Genomic DNA, 24,201 nt, shown 5'->3' with positions numbered 1-24,201 from the left:
GGTAGTAGTAGTTAGGACCCTACTTCATATTTATTTGATTTGTATTAAATATTTTTTAATATATTTTTTTTTTTTTTTTATCCGGTTAATGGGCTAAAAATAAAATAAGTATACTGGAAATTTTCACAGTTACCTACCTATATAATTATGTATTGTAATATTAAGAAATGTTAGTTATATAACTATAAAATTTGGATTTATTTCTTTATTTCACTTTTGAAAATGTGAATAGAAAAATAATCGATGTCTTCGAAAATCTATTACTATATTAGTGGTCAAATTATCAAATTCAATAATAATGAATTGTTAAATATAAACTATATAGTGGATCAGGACAATCTTTATAAATGTAATATTTTAATAGCCTAATAATCGTTATGTGTGGGTGTAGGTATACATTTTTGAAAATAATATTCATTGTGGTCAGTGGTGGATTCAAGAGAGACCAAGGGGCTTACCAATCCCCCCCTGACAATTATATTATGTATACAACTATATGTAAGGCCTAAAATCAAATCTTAAATATTCTATTTAGAAAATAATATAATATATGAACACAATAATATGAAAAATGTTGGGTTCCTAATCAAAAATCCTGGATCTGTCACTAATTGTGGTCTAATAACCGGTGTCAATTTTTCTTTCTTGTATCACGCCATCTCGATTTTATGATATTTATAAATTACTAATAACAACATAAATATTAAAACATATTGTCTTCGATTAGAATCATTTTTTATTTGGGTACCTATAACTATTTTTTCATTAAATTTAAAATTAACATCCATTTTAACTGCTTGACAATGAGGTTTACTCGACACCATGACACTAAACATACAACAATGCTAGTAGATCAATTTTTCCAATTCTTTTTAACAATATCATTTACGTGCAAAATCTAATTTTGATAGTGTTACATATCAAGTGACCATAGCTTTAAACTCAATTAACCATATTATTTATTAACGAATAAAACTTAATAAGTAATACAAATCTATTAAATACTTATGCATATAGGTAGGTATATTTCATAATTTATTTCTATGCTTCGTTCTATTAAATATTACCTGTACAACAATACAAATTAATATTATATTATTTGAAAACCTTTATCCAATAATAAATAATAACAATTATTAAAAAATAATAATAAGTACTAGTTTATAAGTTAGTATCCTTCGTTTATAATTGATGTTGGCTGGTAGATTGACGTTTCCCTAAAACATACAATTTTAAATTTAATTAAAAACATCCAAAATATATAGGAAAATAATAATACGAAATAAAATTAATGCATGTTATTATAGTTATTATATTAACTATATTTTATTGTATTTTTTTTTCCTTAACATGTTATTACTAATAAGTCAGTATAAGTAAAAACCTTGTAAATATTCTAAAAACTAGAAAACTGTGTTATAATATAATATAATATATTATATAATGCATAATATAATCTTCAATAGTTCTAAAACAAAAGAATTAGTGCAATACGCATTAAATAATATGTCGATATAAAATTTAAAATTATATTAATGTATTTTACATTTAATTATTGTATTTTAATTTAAGAATTTTGGTCATTTTTGATCCTATAGTAAACCGTTAATATATATTATATCTACTATTTTATTTGCTTAGTTACATTTAATATTACAAGAAATATTAGTATTTCTATAATAATTCAAGTAAGTACAATTTGGAAACAATATTTAATTGTACAAGTAGTTCTTACTGTTCTTAGCTGGGTGTATTCGACCATAATTAAGTTCTCAGTGGCAAAATTCTAATAATACAAAAATTACATAACATATGTAAAATTTATCGTTTCTCTTTTATTTTAAGTTATTATTAATATGATTCATACAGATACAATGGGTTCATGATAAAAGTACGAAAATTTCCATACGCATATATATGCATTATTCATGGGTAATTTATAAGCTATTACAAAATCACCTAGCTATACTTATATAGTCACTTAAATACGTAGATAGGTTAGCCTAACCCATTATGTATCAACAAGAAACATATAGTAGTAAATCGATTTATTTTTGTGAATAATAATAAATTAAGTATGTCATCAGTAATACGAATAAACTAATAGTCATCACACAAATCACAATTAACTAATTAATTATAAATTGACCAGTGGCCAGATTTCTATGAAAAAAAATATAGTATAAAATGGACAAAAATACCAGGAAAATTATTTGAATTTTTAAATTTGTGCAAATTGTAAAATACTTTTAATTAATTTTTTTACTTTATTATAAAACAATTAAAATGGCGCTTGGTGTTGTATAAAATATTCAAAAAATAATTAATTTTTAAGTTATCCAATTGATCATTTCATTATCTTACGTTTAAAATAACTTAAAACTGAGAAGAGTTTGAATTATATTAATTTAATGTTTATAAAATATGCTCATGTTATGCCATTAACTATATAAGTAGGTATATATAGCTTATGACTCCATATTATTTATTAATAAACAATTATTTTTGTACTAAGAATCTAAAAATATAAAACTAAATCACCTGAAATTAGTTACATACATAGATAGTTAAGTACAGTATATGGCCAACGGCGACAAAATTTGGTTTTACCAATGACATAGCATATCATACGAAATTGAATAAGTAATTACTAATTTGATAATTGTATACATTTTAAATAAGTTAAAATTATTAGTAAAAAACGTTTTCTAGTGATTAATATATTTACCAACAACATGGTAAGTGTTAATGTTCAACATTTTATCACATATATTTTTGATTATTTTGGCATCTGTATCCTGTTAGTAAACTAACAACTTTTAGACGGATAACATTAAATTTAGTCCCGCAAATACTTTTGGATTATTGGAGTTGATTCCGACCAATATTGTTAGGTTATTCGAGTTGAGTCCCTTTTTATTAATTGTAATAATAAATATAAATAAGAGTTAATTAATTAAAAAATATCAAAAATAATAATAAATAAAGGTACTCTTTACCTATAATTTTTTATCGACAGTATAGAAAAATACTAAAAAAAATTGAAAATTTGTCATACCTTGATAAATATTTCAAAAAGAGTTAAAATTTATTAAAAAAATTTTCATAGTATAGGTATTGAAAATAATAATTTGGAAATTTCAAATACATACTTATCTTATTATTTTTGGAAATATAACAAAATAATAAAAATTGTTTAAAGAAAAATAATTATTTTACAGGTGAATATCTAAAAATACACTCCACTTTTCACTCGTAATAATTTTATAATTAATTAAGTAGGTATCAACTAATTATTGTGTGCCACCGGCTAAATAGGTAGTTATGATATGACATTTTATCTATATGAACTCAATTCAAAGATATTTAGATAATAAGCTGGACATAAAAGTAACATAGACTCAATTCAGTCAATTCAATTTCACTGTTCAGTCATCATACGTATTTAAAAAAATATTAATCAATAATTGAGGTTTATGAAGTTACAGCGTGCAGACTACGAGTACAAATGGAGATTGAAACACCTTGTGAATATGGGATACTATACCATACATATAATAAAATAAATAATAATCGGTATGATAATTACAGTAAATTTTCGGTAGTTAGGTACGTATTAACTATTATTTTAGCTTTATTCGAATTGCGTGCCAAAAAAAGAACGATTTTAATCAATAGCCGAATTTCATACCTACGCACAGGGCCGTATTAACTATTAGGCACTGTAGGCACTTTGCCTAGGACCTACAAAAAAATGGCTAGATCTAAAAAAAATACATAATAAAAACATAAGATCTTTCGCTACACTCAAAATCTAAAAACAGCCTACTAGTGTAAAATATTTAATCAAATTATTTACATGAGCGCTATAGTTATGGATGATATTATTATATAATATTATGCATGACATATGCCATGCGATATAGAAATTATTATTGTTGTAGATGGGTACTCTAATCTAATAATTGTAATAAATTATACATTTATAAATAATTAGTTATTACTAGTTAAATAATAATTAATATACATTGTGCATAATATGCAAAGTTAAAAAAATATACAAAAATAGTATTCAAAAGTACTTATCTTATGAAATTCAGTTTTTCCAGAACCTGGGGCCTACGGATGGCCTTAATCTGGCACTGAAGTTACACAATTTTTTTAACGATAAAATCAAGTTTTATACGCGTTTTTTCATGACAGCTGCAGCATCGCTTCGCATTGTGTACATAAAAGTTGGGTTAAAAACAAACGCCAGGATTTTTCTGGCATGTACATAAGACATTAAGCCGTACATTTTCTTGCCCCTTCACAATATTCAAAATATTGCAATTTTTTTGTGAATAACTAGCATATGTTTGCACGACTATTTTTGAAATTTATACGTTTATCGTTTTTGAATAAAACTGAAAAATCGCTGTGGTGAACTCGTCAAACATAAAAATATGTTAATATCAAAATTTATTAATGACATTTCTCCAATATCCTACAAAAGTGAAATAATGTAATTTTATAACTTTTTCCTATGCCAATATTTAGCTACATAATTAATATAAATTTTCACAGACTCAATAATTATTCAATTTTTGCTTTATTTCATTTTAAATGGAAAATTGTTTTATAAAGCGTGGGAATGTCATACAAAAATTTCGGGTCCAGTCAAATACATGCCATTTGTAGTAAAAAAAAATTGTAATATTTTCAATGTGGTTTAAGTCATAGAAATTTACGTGAAAAAGACGTATTCTTTAATTTTAACTAAACATTTTTTTTCACTATTTTATATTTTTAAACACATTAATTTACTTAATTTTTTTAATCGTAACAACTATATTTTTAAGGAATTCTAATAATTTTTTCTTTCTTTAAAATTGTATGGTCAAATTATCAATTTTGTTTTGCTAGTTTATTAACTACAACCCTTTTACTAAAGTTTAATAAATTCATTAAATGAAATAAATTGAATTAATTTAATTTACTAAAACTTCAATAATTGAATCGATAATGCGGATACCTAATGAGTAATGGTATAAGCATGGCATAAAATAAACCATGTAGTTAGAATCTAGATCAATTATACGACAAATAAAAAATAGATATATATAGTTATTTATGTATCGCTACTTTTAGTTATTTTAGTTTGAAAATATTTTAATTAAATTAAATTTATATCAAAAATATTAAGATTTTAATTTTTTTTTTTTAATTATACAAAATTTAAACCGACATTTTTATCAAATATAATATAACACAGGATAATAAACTTGAATTTTTTAAATTTTTAATCCAATCATTTTTACTGAATGTTAAATATGTTGTTTCTTGCACAAATCGCAGTTTTATCAGGCTCTGTCGTAAAAAAATCTATGCGTAGCTCAATTTTACGCGTAAATCTACGTACACAATTTATTCTATAGATAATGATTTTTGCACGCCATTTGGAAACACCAATTATTTTATAAATGGCTGATAAAATTTCCAAAGTAAGCGCAGAAGCCTTCACATTACGCTATCCCACAGATTTATAAGTAAAATTCATCAAAATCGTTACCACAATATATTTTAGCCATCCGTAGGTATCTATCATTCATTACATTACACGCTTCCTATAAATTTCTTTATAAATTCAAAATAAGTCGAAATTACCTTAGTTGATAGTCTTGAACATAAGGAGATTTGTTTTGATTAAATATCCTATGATAGTATGACAGCGAATTTTTTCGTTTTGCACAGCATATCATAATTCCCATTGTAAATGGTACCGTCAATATAACACCAATTAATATTCCAATTAACAATATTCCGTCTCTTTCGGGTCGATTATTGTAGAAATCCAAACACCGCATATGGTAATGGCGATGATCTAAATCAAGAATCGAAATTCCACTCATTTCAATTGGCACTTGACAACTAAAATCCAATTATTATGAAATATGTTATTGGAGTTATGTTATTACACCAAAATTGTACATAAATAATTATAATTACGTGAAATCATTAAGAAATTCCGGATGATTTGATTTTACCATTGGAGCTAAAGTAGACACGAGCCATTGATTTACACAATCACATATCCACTTATTACCTTGTAAGTTCAATTCTTCCAAAGTGTCCCATCTACCCAACAAACGGCTATCCAAGTATCCTAAAGCGTTGTAACTCAAATCTAATACAAATAAAGATCACTCAAAACTAACTATTATAAATAAAAGCTGATCTTTTTGACTAGTAATAGACAAACTTACTTTTTTTATTGGAGGCCACAGTTCGCCTTCTAATCCTTCATTAAATTTGTAGCTAAACGCAGTCGGGTCTATCGATTCAAGTTTATTATTATGCGCACAATGAAATTCCTCAAGAACATTCAAAAGGCTAAAAGCATGTGGCCCAATATTGTTCAGTTCAGGCATGTGTGATAAATGAAGTACTGTTAATGATGCCATTTTTGGGAAATTTCTTAATAACAATATTTATATTTACAATTTAAAACAATATCACAATGCAACACTGTCACTAATAGTGTAAATAAAAATAAAATATACTTACAAGATGCTTTTTATCGGATTAGAATTAAAATTTAATTTCTGTAACGCATGTGCTTCCTCTAGTCCTTGTGGAATTTGTGTGAATTTATTATTTGACAGATTTAATATTTCTAAAAATCGAGGTGTGTGTAAAAGATGATCCGGTAGCTCGTGTAAAGATGTATTAGACAAACTTAAGATCTGATAAAATTGTAGATTTTTAAACGATTATTACCTTAAAATATAAATGTTATTTTTATACTTTTAACATGGGCAATGAAGACAATGCAAAACTAGTTGATCGGTCAATGACTGTTAAAGGATTTCCTGATAGTGTCAATGAAACGAGGTTACTAAGTTCTTTAAAAGTATGCGGCAACAGTGAATGAATATTATTGTAATCAAGGCGTAAATGAATCAGCCTACCCGGTTTAGAAATGTCTTCGTAATTAATCTATAAAACGAAAATTAAACATAATTTTTAACGATTTCGTTTACACAAAACTCAATAGAATTAAAAAAATATACCAACCTTGAAAATATCGGGATTTAGACTTTCCGCCGTCAAAGAGTTGTAACTAAGGTCAAGTTCTAAGAGAAACTCTAAGTTCATAAACGCCATTTCATCTATTTTGTTTATCTTGTTTTTTCGAAATGATAAGTAGCTAACTTTAGACGGTGGTAGTTGTTTCACATGTACAATGCCATTATAATTAAAATGCATGATTGTTGCATTATTTACAATTTCTGTGTGATCCCATAGATCTAGAATGTTCATCATTCCATTTTCTGTACAATTTATAACGGAATTTCGACATGTGCAAGTATCACATAAAATACTTTCACCACTAGCCACACAAGTTACTATGATAATTAGTACACATGATGCAACGTTTGACCAGAACCTGAAAAAAAAAACATACGTTTGTAAAATTAAAAAAAAATAAATATTTAATAAACTTTGTGTTGTAATTAACTGTAAACATAAATAAAAAACTATACACTAACATGTTCATGAATAGAAAAAAAACTACTATTAATCCTGGTTGAATTTCAATTTCTGAATCGAGGCGTTGGTAGGCATTAGCTCGTGTAGCGCACAAAGCAGAGTCAACAATTTCGAGCGCAAGATAAATAAATAAATCTTATCATAAAACAAACATTATAGTTTAGATACGCCATTGTCTAACGTAACGTAACTAATTCCATGCCTACTTTTATTTTAGTCTAAATGCATATAGGTGTTATACGACGAGTTATTAAGAATCAATAATAATAAATAAAAATAGATTAGGTTACTCGTTGTTACAAATATAGGTATAAATTATGATGTTATATTTTTTTTTCTTAACTTTGTAAGCCTTGCCCATAGAAACACATTGCTCGTTATTATAACTATATTATGATCGTAATTATTCGAATAAACGTTGTGCCTAAGCATATCGACTACAAACCGTCATGATCACAATTTGAACGATACACCGAACAAGGAAAGTAACCATACACAGGTACAATAACAACAAATAATTATCTCGTAGACATTGGTTGTACTATAATAATAATTAATGTTTCCTAATCGACGCCAATTACTTATAATATACACATGGGTTATCACTATAGTCAATAACGAGTTCACGGATTATTATGATGACGTATAAATAATAATAAATCGTCTTATAATAAATTCATATAAATCTTATTTAGTCATGATACTCAAATTTTCAGGATGTTTTTTTTTTTATACCACCAATAAACGTGTATTATGTTATTTTATTGGAGTAAAAATACAGACAATTTGTTCAATACAAAGTTAAAAGAAAAAATTTATTTTGAATACTTAAGACTATTCCAGTTAAAGACATTATACCATTATAGAAAATAATATAATTTGTTTCTTTGGAGTATCTTGAAATTTTTGTAAATTTTGATAAAAAATTACTTAATTATTTCAATTCATGATTGTTATTGTAATAAAATTACATATATTTAGAGATCTACATATACAAATTATTATTATCATTTAGTGTTTAATAATAAAATAATATATTTTTTTTAAGTTGCGATAAATGTCTGTTTTATTTTATTTTATATTATAATATAACAGTTAGTGACTTTGTCACAAGAATGTATCGTGTTGTCTTTTACGTTAATTCGAAAGGTAGCTTACATGATTAAATTTACAAGTAAATCTTAGAACAAGAATTTTAACAATTTAATTTATACGTGTAAAAGTAATTTATATTACATTGAAAAATGTGAACATAACAATGTTCAAAACTAATCAAAGATTTCATCATTCTCTGATCACGCGCTATATTTAATAAAACTAACTTAGCTTGGGATCGTTTCCTTAATGCCTATGATTTTCATAAATTTATAATTTATTACCCTTTGTCGAGGTAAGATACTTGTATAATAACACTGTCCTAGCGCACTACTGCAGTTTATTATTGTAGGTATATATATATACATGATTTTTTTTTTTTTATTGAATAAAATACACAAAACAAAAATATTTATGCGTAATGTATTTAGAATAGGTACTAAATCAATCCTCATTGTAAATGATTATTTTACTTGTACAGATTTTAACATTTTTTTTTTTAAAAAGTTAAATATTTGTTAATGTCTGCCTTTACGTGTTAGGGCAATTACGAAGAAATATAGCGATTAAGAACATTCAAGTTGTCAGTCTTTTTTGTTTTATTATTTTTTATGTTATCAGATATACAACAAATTTCACAAAATATAAACATACTTAAAAATAATTATTATTGCAGTAAGGCGTAAATTAATGATTTAATATTTTTCAAACTTAGAATACCTAGTTAAAAAACAATATTATTTATATATGCTATAAATATAATATAGTCTATAGTTGTGCCTTGATTATATTGAAATATGAATGTAATATTGAATAATTAACTAAAATGAAAGTTTGGCTAACTAATTAGTATGCCTAAAGGTTATCATATTGGTTTTCCGTGTTCATTTAGTTGTACAGATTTGAATTGGCATTGATTCAAGAATATGTTAGACAAATCGTATTATTATACTACCTACTAATAATAATTATAGGACGTAAGACTGAACTATATCATTTTTTATATAATGTATATACTACGTACCTACTTACTCCATTTTCTTTAAGATTTTCAAACATTTATTACTAGGTATTTTTTAAGTGTATATTATAGGCTAAAGTATTTATGGTTCTAATAAAATGACAGTAATAATAAAAACCTTAAATTTGTAATTTAATTACACGTATACAACAGATTATTACTAGTTTAGTGTAATGTTATGTATAATATACAATGCAATTTCAATAGTTTGTTTATTAGCTATAAAATAGCTATTTTTTTTTTTTTTTTTAACAACACTTTAAAATATAATTATATTGTACCCATTGTTACTAAATGTTCCTATTGTTTTTAATTTTACGGAGAGTTAATTATCTCATTTAATAATTTATTTAAAAAAAAAAAATGGTACCTATGTGAAGTATTAACTTTTATTTCTTATAGGTTCCTAATTCATTTTGGCGCTTTTATTAAACATAAAAATTGAATTTCCTATGTATTTTTTAAGATATTTCACATTTGTTCATTTGTATAACCACTTGAACAAAAATTATGTAATAGAAACTCAGTTGCTAAAAACAGACTTAATGATATCTATAGATTATAATAACTTAATAAATAGGTACATATTTTAATTTTTAGATACTGCTGTTATTTTTTAATTGAATAAAATATCATGTGGCATAAACATAGATACTTTTAAATTTTTTAAAAAAAATACCATTTATTTATATTTAATATTCTGGTTCAGATTGAATGAACTGATTGGAAAGTAAAACTAAAATGGAATGATATTTGAAAAAAATTGTTTTAGGTTTTGCAGTACCTACTTTCCCTGGACTCAGTAAAATATGAATATTATTAGTACTAACCATCAACAGTTATTGAAAAACTTTGAACTTAGCTTTTTCCTGGATAGTTTTTTTCATTAACGACCATTATTAACTTTAATATTAAAATAATACAATACTACAATAATCTCTACTTTTTATCTTTACACAATTATACAGAATTATGATGCACAATTTATAAATTGATATGCCATGTTACTATTCTTAAGTTGTTTTCTAATTGTTGAACTATAATAGTTTATTACTTGAAACTAATAAAAATAAAAAATAAAATATGATGCACAATATTAGTATGCACCTATATCTATTATTCAATACTAAACAAATAATTTAGATAAGTACCTGTTTTAATACTATGTACTAATTAATAACTAATATACATTATACAGAGTATTTCATAGTGATTTAATAAACAAATACATCTTTCCAATAAATATACTTAAAACAAAAAATAATAAGTAATAACTTAAATAACTCTACTAACTTTCAACATACATAATACCAATGCCTACCTAATTATAAATCATTAACTAAACTTTTTAAATGTATAAATATGTATATAATACTACAAATTCAAATATTTATATAACAAGTTATAAAAAAACATTAATTAAATATTCATAGATAAAAACAAACATAATGTTTATTCACACTCTGTTTAATGAATCAAGTACTTATAACAAACTCAAAATAAAAAGAGCAAAAATAATATAAGAGTAAATTTGTACTGAAAATTTTCATTAAACTGTTTAGAATATAGATGATGTTTAGTGATATTATATTGACCAATTGTAATAAATTGGTATACAAATAAATTTAGGCAGTGTTTAATAATGTATAAGCACAAATATATGCAATTCAAGAATAACATTGTCAAAACACGTAGTCTTCATAATACATAAAATATGTTTATTAATTAATATAAAATATCTGTGAAGTTTGTGTACACAGTAAAATGCAAGTAAGGACTTAACGAGTTAAGTCAACCTAATTTTTCAAATACACATGCTACATTTCAAAAAAAAGATTGACTTTAATCATTTGTATTATGAATTAACAATTAAGTTAATTATTATAAACCCATATGTTTTTATATACTGTGTAGTAGTGTAAAGTTCAAAATAAAAGGTTTCTAAATTTTAATCTGAAATAATTAAAGTATATAATTAAAAAAAAAAACTGAGATTACTTACATGGAAATTTAAATACTGTAAAAAAGACAAATTACAAACATAAATAATGTTCTTGATTAATTTTATCATCGATTAATTCACTCAAAAAGTTAATAACACATGATTACTGATTGGTTCTGAAGTTTGCTGGTTACAAATGTTTTGCATATCAAAGAGAAAAAAATCACATTACGCTGACATTCTCTTAAGAGAACTTATTCTAATAACATTATTAAAATAAAAATATCCATTACCTATCGTAAAAATTAAAATATATAATGAATAATATTGTTATCATAATTACAACAATGTAATCACAATAAGTAAAATACAGGAATTTGAACTATACCACGTGTAAGAGGAGAAAAAATTATACTGATATGTAATTTAAAGCATAGAATATTCTGTTGATTAAATATTTAACGGTATATTTAATAAATGATAATACTCTCCTTAATTAATTTAAAAATTTTCTTACTATTATAGATATCTCTGTATTTAATTGTGTAATATGCATTCTTACAATAATAATTACTGGTGGTAGTGTCTTTAAAAGTATAAGCATTAAATTTAATATTTTATTATTAATAAAATATTGTATTAATTTGGAGGTTAAAAACCAGATTATAATAACTTTTATTTTTGGCAGTACCAAATTAATATACAACTTTTTATAATTATTATAAACTTAATAAATAAGAAAATACGTTTAATAAAACCCAAATAATAAACATAAGTAACATGAAAATCATTTTAAATTTACTATCTGACCTCTGATATATGGGTCTTTTAATTTTGATTTTTTAAAGAAAATTATTTAAAAATTTACCAAAAATTGCTAATTATTTCTTAGAAAAATCAAAGATATAGGTATCAAATAATATTAGGTGTTTGAATTGTAAATCATATTACGTAATTAATATTTTATAATAAGTAATTAAATAAAACAGGTGAATATTTTAATATTAAAACCAATGATAATTTATTTTTCCATTAATATTGGTAAACAAAAGTTAACATCAAATTTTCTTTATAGAAAGTAGATAAAAAAAAAATTTACATAGAATTTGAAACAACAAACATTTTGTATATTTTATACAATTTCACCATTACTTATCTATTGTTCTAGTGTTTTGCTCTGCCAAAGGTTTTTGTCCTCCCCTTCTTCTTGATTTATGAGCAGGCTGATTTTCATTTTCCCCAACATTCTATAATAACAAATACTTAGAAGTAAATATCTAAGGGCTTATAAGGGTTTTTATATATTTTAATGTTTAATTACTTGTCCTTGTGCTTGAGGGTTTGACTTTTGAGGTTTTTGTGATTGTCTGACACCCACTTGCCCTGTTGGAGGGGGTACAGATAACACATTGCCAACAGCTTTTGTCCTACCTTCCCTAAATACCAATCTTTGACCAGGTCGTAAGTACTCTGGATATTTAATGAACCTAAACCTTACTTTTGCTTTATCCCCAGTTCTCAAACATTCTTCAGACATACTAAGAATAGATGCTGTTTGTCGAATACTACCACAATGAACTAAATACAAAAGAAAAAGAAAATAGTGACTAAAAATTAAATTATTAACATAATTTATTATTGATAACATACCCATAGCTTGGTAACGAGAACTAATAGTTGTTGGATGATGTAATACAAGTATCTCTCCATCAAACTCCCATGTAGCAGATGGATTGAGTGATGGAGAAACCATTACCATTCCCTTTCGAATTTGGGATCTTTTAATTTTTTTTAAAGCAAAAGAAGCAGTTTGTCCGGCTTTTACTTCACGTACAACCATTCTTTTACGATGTATACTCTTTACTGTGATTGCAACAAACTGGCCAACAGGATCAGGTCCTAACATTAGTGTGTCATTTAAACGAATTGTTCCACATAATGTTGTACCAGAAACTACTGTTCCAACACCCTAAAATTATAAATTGTTTTCTAATATATTCTAACATCATTAGTTAATAATAATGAAAAATAAAAAATACATACAGGCACAGAATAAGTGTCATCTATTTGAAATTCAGCTGGATCATTATCAGTAGACATAACTCGAGTAGTTAAAAGATTCAAAAACATTTTCAATAAATCTAAATTTTCGCCATTTACATTGGAAACTTGAAATATTGGGCATAGTCTTAACAAAATATATTAATTAAATACAAAATCAAATAAATATATAACATATTTAATGTTACACACCTTTGAGAAACAAAATTTGTAGCACTCACAATGACATCATCCTTAGTCTTAACCATTACTGGAACTTTCCTGCAACCTGGTGATTTAAGTATACGAACTAGTAATCTTAATGTATCTTGAAGTATATTAGGGGGACACATATCAATTTTTGTAACAACTACAAATACTGGTACACTAAGCGCTAATGCAAGACCTAAATGTTCTTTGGTCATTCCAATTATTCCAGCATTAGCTCCAATCTAAATACAATTATGATTTTAAAACCTATAACTGTGAAATTTAATTTTAAATTACCATTAACATGCCAAAATCTGGCATATGTCCAGTCATACCAAATACAGTAGTCTTTAAATAACGTTCATGTCCAGCTAAGTCAATAAAGGTAATTACTTTGGTTGATTTCTCACATATTTTTACCCAATCCAATGATCCATGTTCTGGTCTATTCACTACTTCCCCTGTGCTATCAAAACCAAGAATATCATTGCCTACAGAGCTTGTTCGTCCAGATTCCATTTCATGTTTGTGTCTAAATAGTTTTAACCTTGCATGGCCTCGACCATTATCTAATTCACCGTGAGTCAAAACTCCCAATAATGTTGATTTTCCAGCATCAACATTTCCTACAACCGCTACCCTAAATTAAAAATTACATGAATTTTTTATTCGTAAAATGTTTAATCACTAGTTACCGTATCTCAAGAAAGTCTTGGGATTCTAATCGTTTTCTAACGAGATACTGTGCAGTACTAGTTCCACCTTCTACTCTTTCTCTAAGAAGAACACAGTCTGCATCTTGAGTTGCTGCTAATGAATGTAGTGTAGCCACAGAAGCTTCAAACTCATCATTTGTTAAGCCGCTACCGTCGTCTCCAATACCTACATCATAAATAGTTTCGCCATGACCTTCTTCAATTAGCTCTTTGAGTCTATGCTGCAATGTTTCAAATTGCTCTTCTGACGGACTAACCAGACTTGACTAAAAATAGAAAATGGAAAAGGCGAAATCAATTTTTAATGCCATATTTTACTCATGAAATATAAATTATTAGATATATGCATTGTTAGAAATAAAAAATATAATTTATCTTTAATTATATAATAATAGTTTATTAATTATGATTAAAAAACATTAATATTGAATATTAATTTAAAAAAACAAAATTACCTTTCCTCGAACAATGGAATAATCAACTTTTTTTGTTTCCTTTTCATCTAATTGACATCCATTCAACAAGGAAATGGCTTTATCTGCTGTATTTGGAGTTTGTTCAACTATGTTCGCCATTTAAATGTGCTACAGTTGGACAATTGTTCTCAAGTATTATTTAGCAAATATAACGGACAGGAACGCCATTATAGGTCAAAATATCATTCTACAGCAAAAGCTGTTATTAGTAACAGTTATTTAAAAGTTATACAGTTATCAATTGAAAAAATATATAACTACTTCTTAATACAAAGTACCTCAAAATCGAATGACAGCCAATATTAACTTAGCAGATCCGAAACTAATGCAATAATTTACTGGCGTACAGCTACGATGGTCATTTGTCGTCAAACAAAATTAGTATTTACTATTTATCAAGAGTAAGTCATTCTAATTCTAAACATAAATATTTTAACACCTTGTCAGTTGTAACTATTATTATTATATATTATAAATATTATTATTATTATTGTCGAGTTGTTATCAAAACGTTGTTCGACGATGTAAACATTGTAAACGTATTAGTATTTGTCAGTGCAGGTCGCAATGAGTAGAAATAACGAAAGCTCCCCCACCTGTACACTAAAATTAAAATACTAAATTAATATAAATCTTTCGAGTTTCAAATGTCACGCTTTTTTTGGTTGCCAGTTTATTCTTTACTATCAATTTAGATGAAAATGTTCAACTGAGACTTGTTGTTGATATAATTACTAATTACTGTTCTCCGTTAGCGATTGAGAATAAAACCAAGTATTATAAAAATTATATAATCTATAAAAACATAAAAATTCAGTATTGAAAAAAAAAAATGGTAAGTTAAATTTATACCATTGATTATAGAATAGACTATAATATATATAGTCTATTCTATAATCAATGTTTATACCAATCATCGAATAATTTATAAATCAGTGTCACCACATTTAAAATAATATGTCTCTCATGTATTAAAGATTACGATGGGACAATTTCTGTAGTTCCACATAACATTTGTTCCAATAATCATATTTTGTTCTACAACACTAAAATCGATTTTTTTAAATTTATAAACAGTAGTTTTTAACGTGATAATAAGATAGGGTTTATTACTCTATGGTTTTAATCAGTAGTTGATAAGAATAAAGATTTGATAAAATTATATTTTGTTATAGGAGGGGATTGATATTGTTAAACGCATATTATAATCATTATTCATTTCTGAATTAGTTATTTCTATTTTCTAGTAACTTTTTATTTTGTTCACTATTAATTTGTCACTGATTAAATCTATTATTGTAACTGATTTTTTAATTAATTTCATTCATTATTAGTAGTTTTTTTTTTTTTCATGATAAAAGTATTTTGTAAATTGTAAAAATCGTGTGGATAAATATTTTGATCTTTATCATTTTCTGCTTTCGACTCGTAGTTCATACCTCGTGTAATGAAAATCCAAAATATTATTTCTCTATAGAAATGCAAATTTAATCCATCGACAATTTTGGTTAGCTCTAAGTGCTTGCACCCTGTTCTTGACAGTCAATCGTCTTTTAGTATATAATAGATTACCAATGGAGGAGTATTCCAAAGAAATCTTTTGCTGTTCTCAGTGGATCAAAAACGAAAAATTCGAAAAAGTAATTCAATCTGGACAGTTGTCCTGTAAACCTTATTCGTAACATTTCAATATGATAATATTATTCATGTTGTATTGCATATTATATAGGTATGCATTCAATTACCGGACTACATGTTGTGCAAAAGTGTATTTATTTCATCAGAATTTGAAAGGCTGCTGGATCGCCGTGTATATATACTTGGCGATACTTCTTATGGCAGGTGATCATTAATAATATTGCTGTTTATTCAAATACTATGATTATCCACATTAATACTAATGCTATTTACACTGGTAGTCTGATATGATTATATAGTTTTTTTCATAACAATTTCAGCTGTTGTGTCGATGAAACAGCTGCTCAACATATAGCTGCTGATTGTGTTGTTCATTTTGGACGGTCATGTCTAACACCAAATCGTCACCTTCCTGTTTATTACATTCTTCCTAAACAGCCCTTAGACTATATTCAATGTGCCAATTCGATAATTAAAACCTTTGAAACTAAAGAAGGACTGGTTTTGGTACTGTATGATGTGTCTTATCATCATATCCGCGGTAAATTCTTAATCAATATTATATTTTAGAATTTATTATAATATCCAATAATAATGATTTTTTTTTTTCATTCTAGACAATTTGGCCAAATCATTATCATCTAATAAGTCGATAATATTATCTGACTTAGATTTAAAAATACACAATACAACTAGTTATACTGTACCCGATGACCGTGAATATACAAGCATATTTGGAAGACGATTTCTTAACTTAAATTACAAAAATATTGTTTATATAATTAATGATAATTACATGAATAATGTCGATAGATTTATATTAGAGAACAAAGGTACAAGTATTAGGTTTTACTATGATATAGATAATTTACAATTATTTTATATGCATAAATTTGTTTTATAGAATGTCAAGTATATATTTATCAAAATAATTGTAATGTATTGACACAACGAACTTTAACATCAGTAATAAAAAAAAAAAATTTTATTAAAGAAAAGATTAAAGATTCTACTCATATTGGAATACTCATATGCAGTTTAAGCATCAAAGATTTAATCGAGCGTATTAATAAAGTTAAATGTTTATGCAAAAAGACGAACAAAAAATGTTATATTTTTTCTGTTGGACGTCCTAATGTTGCCAAATTAGCTAATTTTCCAGAAGTAATATATTTCATGCTAATGGTTAACTGTATGCAATGACTATTTATTTATACATTTATTTAGATCGAAATATTTGTGAATATTACTTGTGCAGAAGGAGTAATAGAAAATCAAAAAGAATATTTGCAACCAATTGTTAATATTGATGACATTGAATTAGCTTTGGGAACTGAAAACGCTAGCGGTACTTAATATTTATATACTGTTCTTATTCTTATATAGTAATTTAGTAATTTATTTATAACAATTTTATTTTATTTTAGATTCACCAGATATATCTTTAGTAACTAACAAATTAAGAAACATTACAATGCCTAAAGAGGAAATCGAGTTATCTTCAGCATTAAATTTCAGAAGAGATATGTCATTATCGATGGTCACTCAAAATAGAACATGGACGGGACTTAATCCACATGATGAACGACCGCCGGTTATAATAGCTACAGAAGGAAGAAAAGGCACTCCAAGTTCTGGATATATCACATCTGATTCAGAATATCGTAGTTAAAGAAAATTGTTTATGAATGTTTTTTCCAAAACATTAACATATTATTTCTATTTAGTTAAAGAACACAATGAAATAATATTGTTCAAATTATTGGTATAGGATTTGTTATTAGGCAATAATTATTGATAATAAAGTAATAATAATTTCTTACTTTCAAATTAAATATTTAATATATTTTTTTATTTATTTTATAAATAATTTATTAAATATATAAAAAATACTGCCATTTTATAATAGTTGATATTTATATGATTTTAATATACTAAGTTCAAAGTATCTTCTAGTCATTAAAAAGAATAATGTTTTAATTCTTTTCTTGTACATCAATGGCATTTTAATTGTTTATGAAATGTAGAAATTACTACTTATCTATTATTTAGTTTTTATTAAAATTGATTTTACGATTAAGAACTGAAAGTGTACAAATACAACTTTAATAGTTGTGTTAAGCTTTATTACTCTTTGTTTACGAGGAAACTATTTTATTTATTAAATGAGGTAATATTTAATAATTTATCATATTTCGACAGATGATCACATTAATTAAATAATATGATACATTTTATTTTTTCCTGGTAGGTATAATATTCCTCAGATATTTTTACACCTATAACTATTAACAAAAATTTAAGTTTTTTTCTTTTAGAAACCTCTCAGCTTTAAAAATATTCGGAAGAAAATATTCACACTATTTGGCAATTAAGAGTATTGATGTTGAATTATATGCAATATTTTTAGCGGAGTTGGTTCAACTTATTGAATTAAGCAAATAATAATTTTATAACAAAACAAAAACAATCCACATGGTAAAATATTTTTAATCTACTGTATTTTTCGTTCAAAATTGTTTTTTATGTTCAATAATTATTTATTATTAAATTCAAGTTTAACACATCTATTAATTAAGTATACAAAATATATTCAATCTATGCTTAGTTAATGACGAGATTCACTTGAACCCTATGAGAATACAATAGAGCATGATTATCGATCTTATTAATTTAGTCCTATGTGGTTAGGTGCTTAGATCCTTATTTCGTGAATCTTCTAGCAGTTCAGTCTATCATCAAGAAAAATTAAGATGTAAAAATATCCTACATTCCTATCAATTACAAAACAACGTCTATTATTTGTACACATTAACAATACAAAACTAATTTAATTAAAAAAAAATTAACTATTAAACTAGTTTATGTTAACTTTAGCACAATATACCTATTCAAAAAAGTGATAAAACTAATTATATATTTAATGTCAAACAAATGGTACCAAAATTAATTTAGAAAAATCACGTGTGATTAAAAGAAAAAAAATTATAATTTTGCAGTTACTTAATTAAATTCAATTACTTCCTACTTCCTTTACAAGTATATTATATTGCATAGCTACCATAATCGGAAATTTTGTGAAATTTCTGAAGAGACTGAGCAATGAGCATTATATACTCGTTACACATATAAGTAGATACGACTGTAAATACTAAAGCAACTCAAAATTATTAATTTCAACAATACAATTATTTATTACAAAACAAATCTTTAACCATAAATCATAATAAAGTACAAAAACAATTGGATGCCTTATCTGATATCTCAAATATTTCAAAAGTATTCTAAACAGAAATTATTAGGTAGTTAAATTATAACCAATTTAGTATCTGTTCAAACCAAAAATGCCAAGTTTATGACATAATAAGTATAATACGTTAATGTTTTATCAAAAAAATATCAACTTGGTATGTCATTATCATTTATATTATTTAATATTTATGACAGAAGGTCATAGAATCTATTTTCAACCACTGTAGATAGCATCCAAGTTTTTATTCTGTACATTACTGAAAAAGAGCGCTCATATGTGGCCGAACTAATTGATAAAGTTAAATTCACATAGGCGCAACTAAGATAAAAATTCTTGAGGGAAGGGGCAAACAAATTTATTCGCTTCCATTTTAAATGTCATATTATTTATTTATAGTCAAAAAATAAATACAAATAATAATTGTTATTCTATATTCGTTGGCTTTTTAATTTATTATATTTTTCTAATATGTCATTATTATTTATATTATTGGACTTATCTCTCTAAATAGTTATCATGACTAAATTTGAAAACCTATCTTGCACCATTTATATATAATATGTTTTTAACCAATTTTTAATAGGTCTCATACAAGAAAAGGATCGTTCGCACGTTGTCGAACTTATTGGTATGGTTAGAGCTATTTGTAACATGTATCCTTCTTCACAATTTATTTGATGGTGTCTAATTCAAAATCGTTTTTTAAACTTAATACACAATTTTTAGCAACGAGTATCTCCGCCTTTAAATCATCTAAAAAACACGAAATTTTCAATTAATATGAATTTTTATGTATTAAATAAATATTTTTAAATTTTCAAAATTTACCTGATATTGATTTATAAAATATTCACTGTTTTTTAAAATTTTAAATCCATTTTGAGAAAACTATTTAAAGAATTGGCTAATAATTAGCTTACAGTTGAAATAAAACACAATATGCAACATTAATAAAAGACATTTTTATGATCATTGATAACTTAACATTATTGATAAATTATCAACTAAATTTGAACAAAATAAATTAAAATCACATGACACTCAATGACAGAAAAACCGGGAGGCTATTTGGCAAACTAGGGGGACTAAGTCCAACTTACCCCCTAATTGCGCCTAGTAAGTCTACCTATAGAAGTTTGTTAGAAACTTTAACAAATTCCAGAAATTGTTCTGCAATATTAAGGCCAACAGTATATCTTACATATCAAAATACTTATTCTTGCTAAAAATACCTTAAATTAGTTTAATTAAAATAACGAAATCCAACTATAAAAATAGTCGACAATGAAAAATCATTGCCTTAGCCTTTGGGTTATAATCAAAATAATTGTTTTATCTTTATTAAATTGAATATTTTAGGTGTACTTGTAATTTACATTAGATTTTTACTTAACTTCATCATACATTATTATAAACACTTTTGTGTCTTTAATGTCTTTTGTAATTTTAAATATCTGATGTTCTCAGTATATCAACTAGTCAACTCATCTTGCACAGAAAAATTAGTGTGATTGGTAATATTTTGATACTTTTCTTCAAATTTCTTTAATATTTTTTGTGGCAAGAATTTTTAATATATGTCTAAAGTGGAAAACGTATCTGATATTTTAAAATTGATTGAAGTACCTATTAGATAACATTTTAACAATGAACAAATTGTAATTTAAAGTTATTATTTTATTATTTGTTTACATTTAATATGTTATACCTACACACTAATATTATTTGAATAAGTTACAGAATAACTGCCAACGAAACGATAGCTTGATTACCGAGAGCTACAATACCTGCAGCAATGACCTATTTTTTTCACTTTCAAACATTTATGCGATAATCTATCTTGTCAAAAAATAATAATTACATCATATTATATAAACGTGATTATCTGTTAGTAGGTATGAAATTTTTAAAATAGTATTAACAATATACCTAAATAATGCTTTTAAATAATCATACTTTTAATTAATTAACACTAATAAATAAATTATAATAAGATAGTATAGGTAGTCACATACCTTGGTAAATGTGTGAATTTCAAGTATAAAATATTAAAATAATAACAATTACTTTAAAGTTGCCATCACAATAAAGGTATAGTTACTCACCTATGTGACTATATTATACTTTTGATAACATATCTATTTATATAGTTTGATAACTATATAAAATAAAAAGGGTAAAGAGGTTATAATTTTGAATTGACAATTTAAATTTCAAACTATATAGTTCATATATTAGTATTTTATCTATCAAATAGAAATATTTTATCATATAGTACCTACCTAGTCATTACTCAGTACAAGTATGATACATTAAATTCACAGAGTATTTATGTTATCTTTACTAATTCACTTAAAAACAAATGCTGTTTTACCGATATATTTTTAGACTTATTAGCTTATTTTAAACAGTTTAGCTTGAAGGCCACCTATTTCAGTTCCAAAAATGTCTATCCCCATCGCTTTATCTTTTAATTAAAATATAGAAGTATCTTACAAAATGACACGGTTAAGAATTTGTTTTGTAACTTATCAATGGTATTCAAAAATTTTACTTTCACTTCTTCCGAATTACATCGTTGAAATGTCTTCATGACTTTTTTACTACAAACGAAATTATATCATTTTTTTATCATTAATATGCTTGTAAAACAATTTTAATCTTACTGAAAATTATTTGATATCCGAGTACATATCTAGTAGTAATTTTTCTTTTCCTTATAATTTTACATCTAATTATAAAAAAATGTGATAATGTCAATTGAAAAAGCAAGGTTGAGTATCCAATTTTTATAAGACAATCGGGGAATATTTTTTTTTCTTTTTAATTAATAAATTTATTATTTACTCCCCGAGAATAAAAAGCGTTTTAAAAATGCACTCCTATTTAACCAACGAACTTCTGTGAAATAAATAACATTATCATAATTAGCTTAAATTTTTTCCAAAAACTGTTGGAATTGTCGATGAGCCAACCCATTTTTTCTTAAATATAATTACGGTTGATACAACCATATCCATGATATTTTTCTAAGCCAAGACTTTGCAACATAGTGCCTCTTGGTGTATGATACACTGAAATAAGCATTTCGAATTTACTATCAATCATTTTAGTCTTGATTCTCCCAAAAAAGCCTTCATTTATGCTACTCATATTTTTTCCTCCGTCAGTAGTAATATTTATCAATGTTTTCAATGAAAGCCCTATTTTTCGAATGAGTTTTCGATGTATTTAAATATATATCTTCATCTGTTGTAGTATGCCTTTTATACTACACATATCGACTAACTCTTCATAAACATCAAACTCCTTATCAATACCACGTATAAAATATAAATATTAAAAATTAAGCTTAGCCCCCCAAATATTAAAAAATATTTTATTTTGGTTTTTCTTAATGCCTCGGTTAATTTTTCAAATTGTACGTTATGCTCATTTTCATAGTGTCACCTGATGTTTCTTTTCTCTCATTACCGTTATTGTTTTATTAGATACAATGTACAAATTAAACATAATGACTTACCACTGTGTTTGATAAAAAATGAAAATTTCGGTCCAATCTTCTTTGAAAATACGATGTTTATCGTTAATTTTTCGTTTTGGAGCCATAGCATTAATAAGTATAAAAATATCACACACACAGAGAATACTGTAGTCATATTTCATTGCGTATGCATACTTCATTTAATTTCAACAACAAAATTATCATAAAAAATATCAGTTTTTTATCAATAAATATAATGTATAGTATACAAGTGTGCAATATTTTAATATTAATTACAAATCGCTATCGCGAGCCGCGGGTTGATAACCCCTGCAGTTTTAGGATACTCGACCTTAAAAATTTATAAAATAATAATTTAAAAAAATTACCGAATTAACGAAAATATTTTCGTGTATCTTTAAAAAAAAGATGAACGTGAATTAATTCGTTTTTTACACATTGAACGTCTAAAAATATTCAATTTTCTAGTGCATTTTCCTAACACTACATCACGGCTAAAAATATTAAAACTAGATGTTGAGTATAGGTATTAAGTTTTTAACATTTCTATTACTTCCACTTCTAATGCAAGAGTATTTGGAAATTAATATTAGTTGAAATTGAGATTTACAACTATCAGTACTGATAGTTCAGCCAAATCTCTGTTTTCTATCTGAAAACGTGTAATAGATTAAAAATTAAAATACTAGTATGTATATCGTATATAGTTTCATAACTTTATGATATAGAATTATAAAACATATCCTTGAATTGAATTTTAACAATCAATTTT

The 24,201-nt window shown here is 25.3% G+C and overlaps 3 protein-coding genes across 5 annotated transcripts; 1 reads left to right on the top strand and 2 right to left on the bottom strand.

Moving 5' to 3' along the window:
- Positions 1-1,024: 1,024 nt before the first annotated feature.
- On the bottom strand, positions 1,025-23,558 carry LOC112601263 (leucine-rich repeat-containing protein 70-like). Its single transcript, XM_025348771.1, has 9 exons — positions 23,448-23,558; positions 7,057-7,429; positions 6,787-6,978; positions 6,547-6,725; positions 6,246-6,456; positions 5,989-6,170; positions 5,647-5,910; positions 1,158-1,217; positions 1,025-1,067 (listed from the first exon to the last, which is right to left on the bottom strand). The coding sequence occupies exons 1-8, from the start codon at positions 23,531-23,533 to the stop codon at positions 1,169-1,171; spliced, it is 1,536 nt and encodes a 511-aa protein (XP_025204556.1). The 5' UTR covers positions 23,534-23,558; the 3' UTR covers positions 1,025-1,067; positions 1,158-1,168.
- On the bottom strand, positions 12,586-15,804 carry LOC112601262 (GTP-binding protein 1). 3 transcript variants are annotated; one of them, XM_025348770.1, is made up of 9 exons: positions 15,295-15,804; positions 15,013-15,220; positions 14,537-14,823; positions 14,139-14,481; positions 13,845-14,083; positions 13,635-13,779; positions 13,242-13,560; positions 12,913-13,169; positions 12,586-12,838 (listed from the first exon to the last, which is right to left on the bottom strand). In XM_025348770.1, the coding sequence occupies exons 2-9, from the start codon at positions 15,130-15,132 to the stop codon at positions 12,740-12,742; spliced, it is 1,809 nt and encodes a 602-aa protein (XP_025204555.1). In that variant the 5' UTR covers positions 15,133-15,220; positions 15,295-15,804; the 3' UTR covers positions 12,586-12,739. The 3 variants fall into 3 exon arrangements, with proteins under 3 accessions (XP_025204555.1, XP_025204554.1, XP_025204553.1); XM_025348769.1 differs by having other exon boundaries at positions 15,013-15,232; positions 15,312-15,804; XM_025348768.1 differs by having other exon boundaries at positions 15,312-15,804.
- On the top strand, positions 16,364-18,474 carry LOC112601264 (2-(3-amino-3-carboxypropyl)histidine synthase subunit 2). Its single transcript, XM_025348772.1, has 7 exons — positions 16,364-16,673; positions 16,763-16,875; positions 16,992-17,212; positions 17,289-17,504; positions 17,576-17,835; positions 17,899-18,019; positions 18,099-18,474. The coding sequence occupies exons 1-7, from the start codon at positions 16,608-16,610 to the stop codon at positions 18,341-18,343; spliced, it is 1,242 nt and encodes a 413-aa protein (XP_025204557.1). The 5' UTR covers positions 16,364-16,607; the 3' UTR covers positions 18,344-18,474.
- Positions 23,559-24,201: the final 643 nt, after the last annotated feature.

This window comes from Melanaphis sacchari, unplaced genomic scaffold, assembly GCF_002803265.2.
Source record: "Melanaphis sacchari strain LSU unplaced genomic scaffold, SCAv2.0 Contig76_pilon_pilon, whole genome shotgun sequence".
Taxonomy (NCBI): Eukaryota; Metazoa; Arthropoda; class Insecta; order Hemiptera; family Aphididae; genus Melanaphis; species Melanaphis sacchari.
Note: the sequence above shows the minus strand (reverse complement) of the source record. Positions and strands in the feature narration are given on the sequence as shown.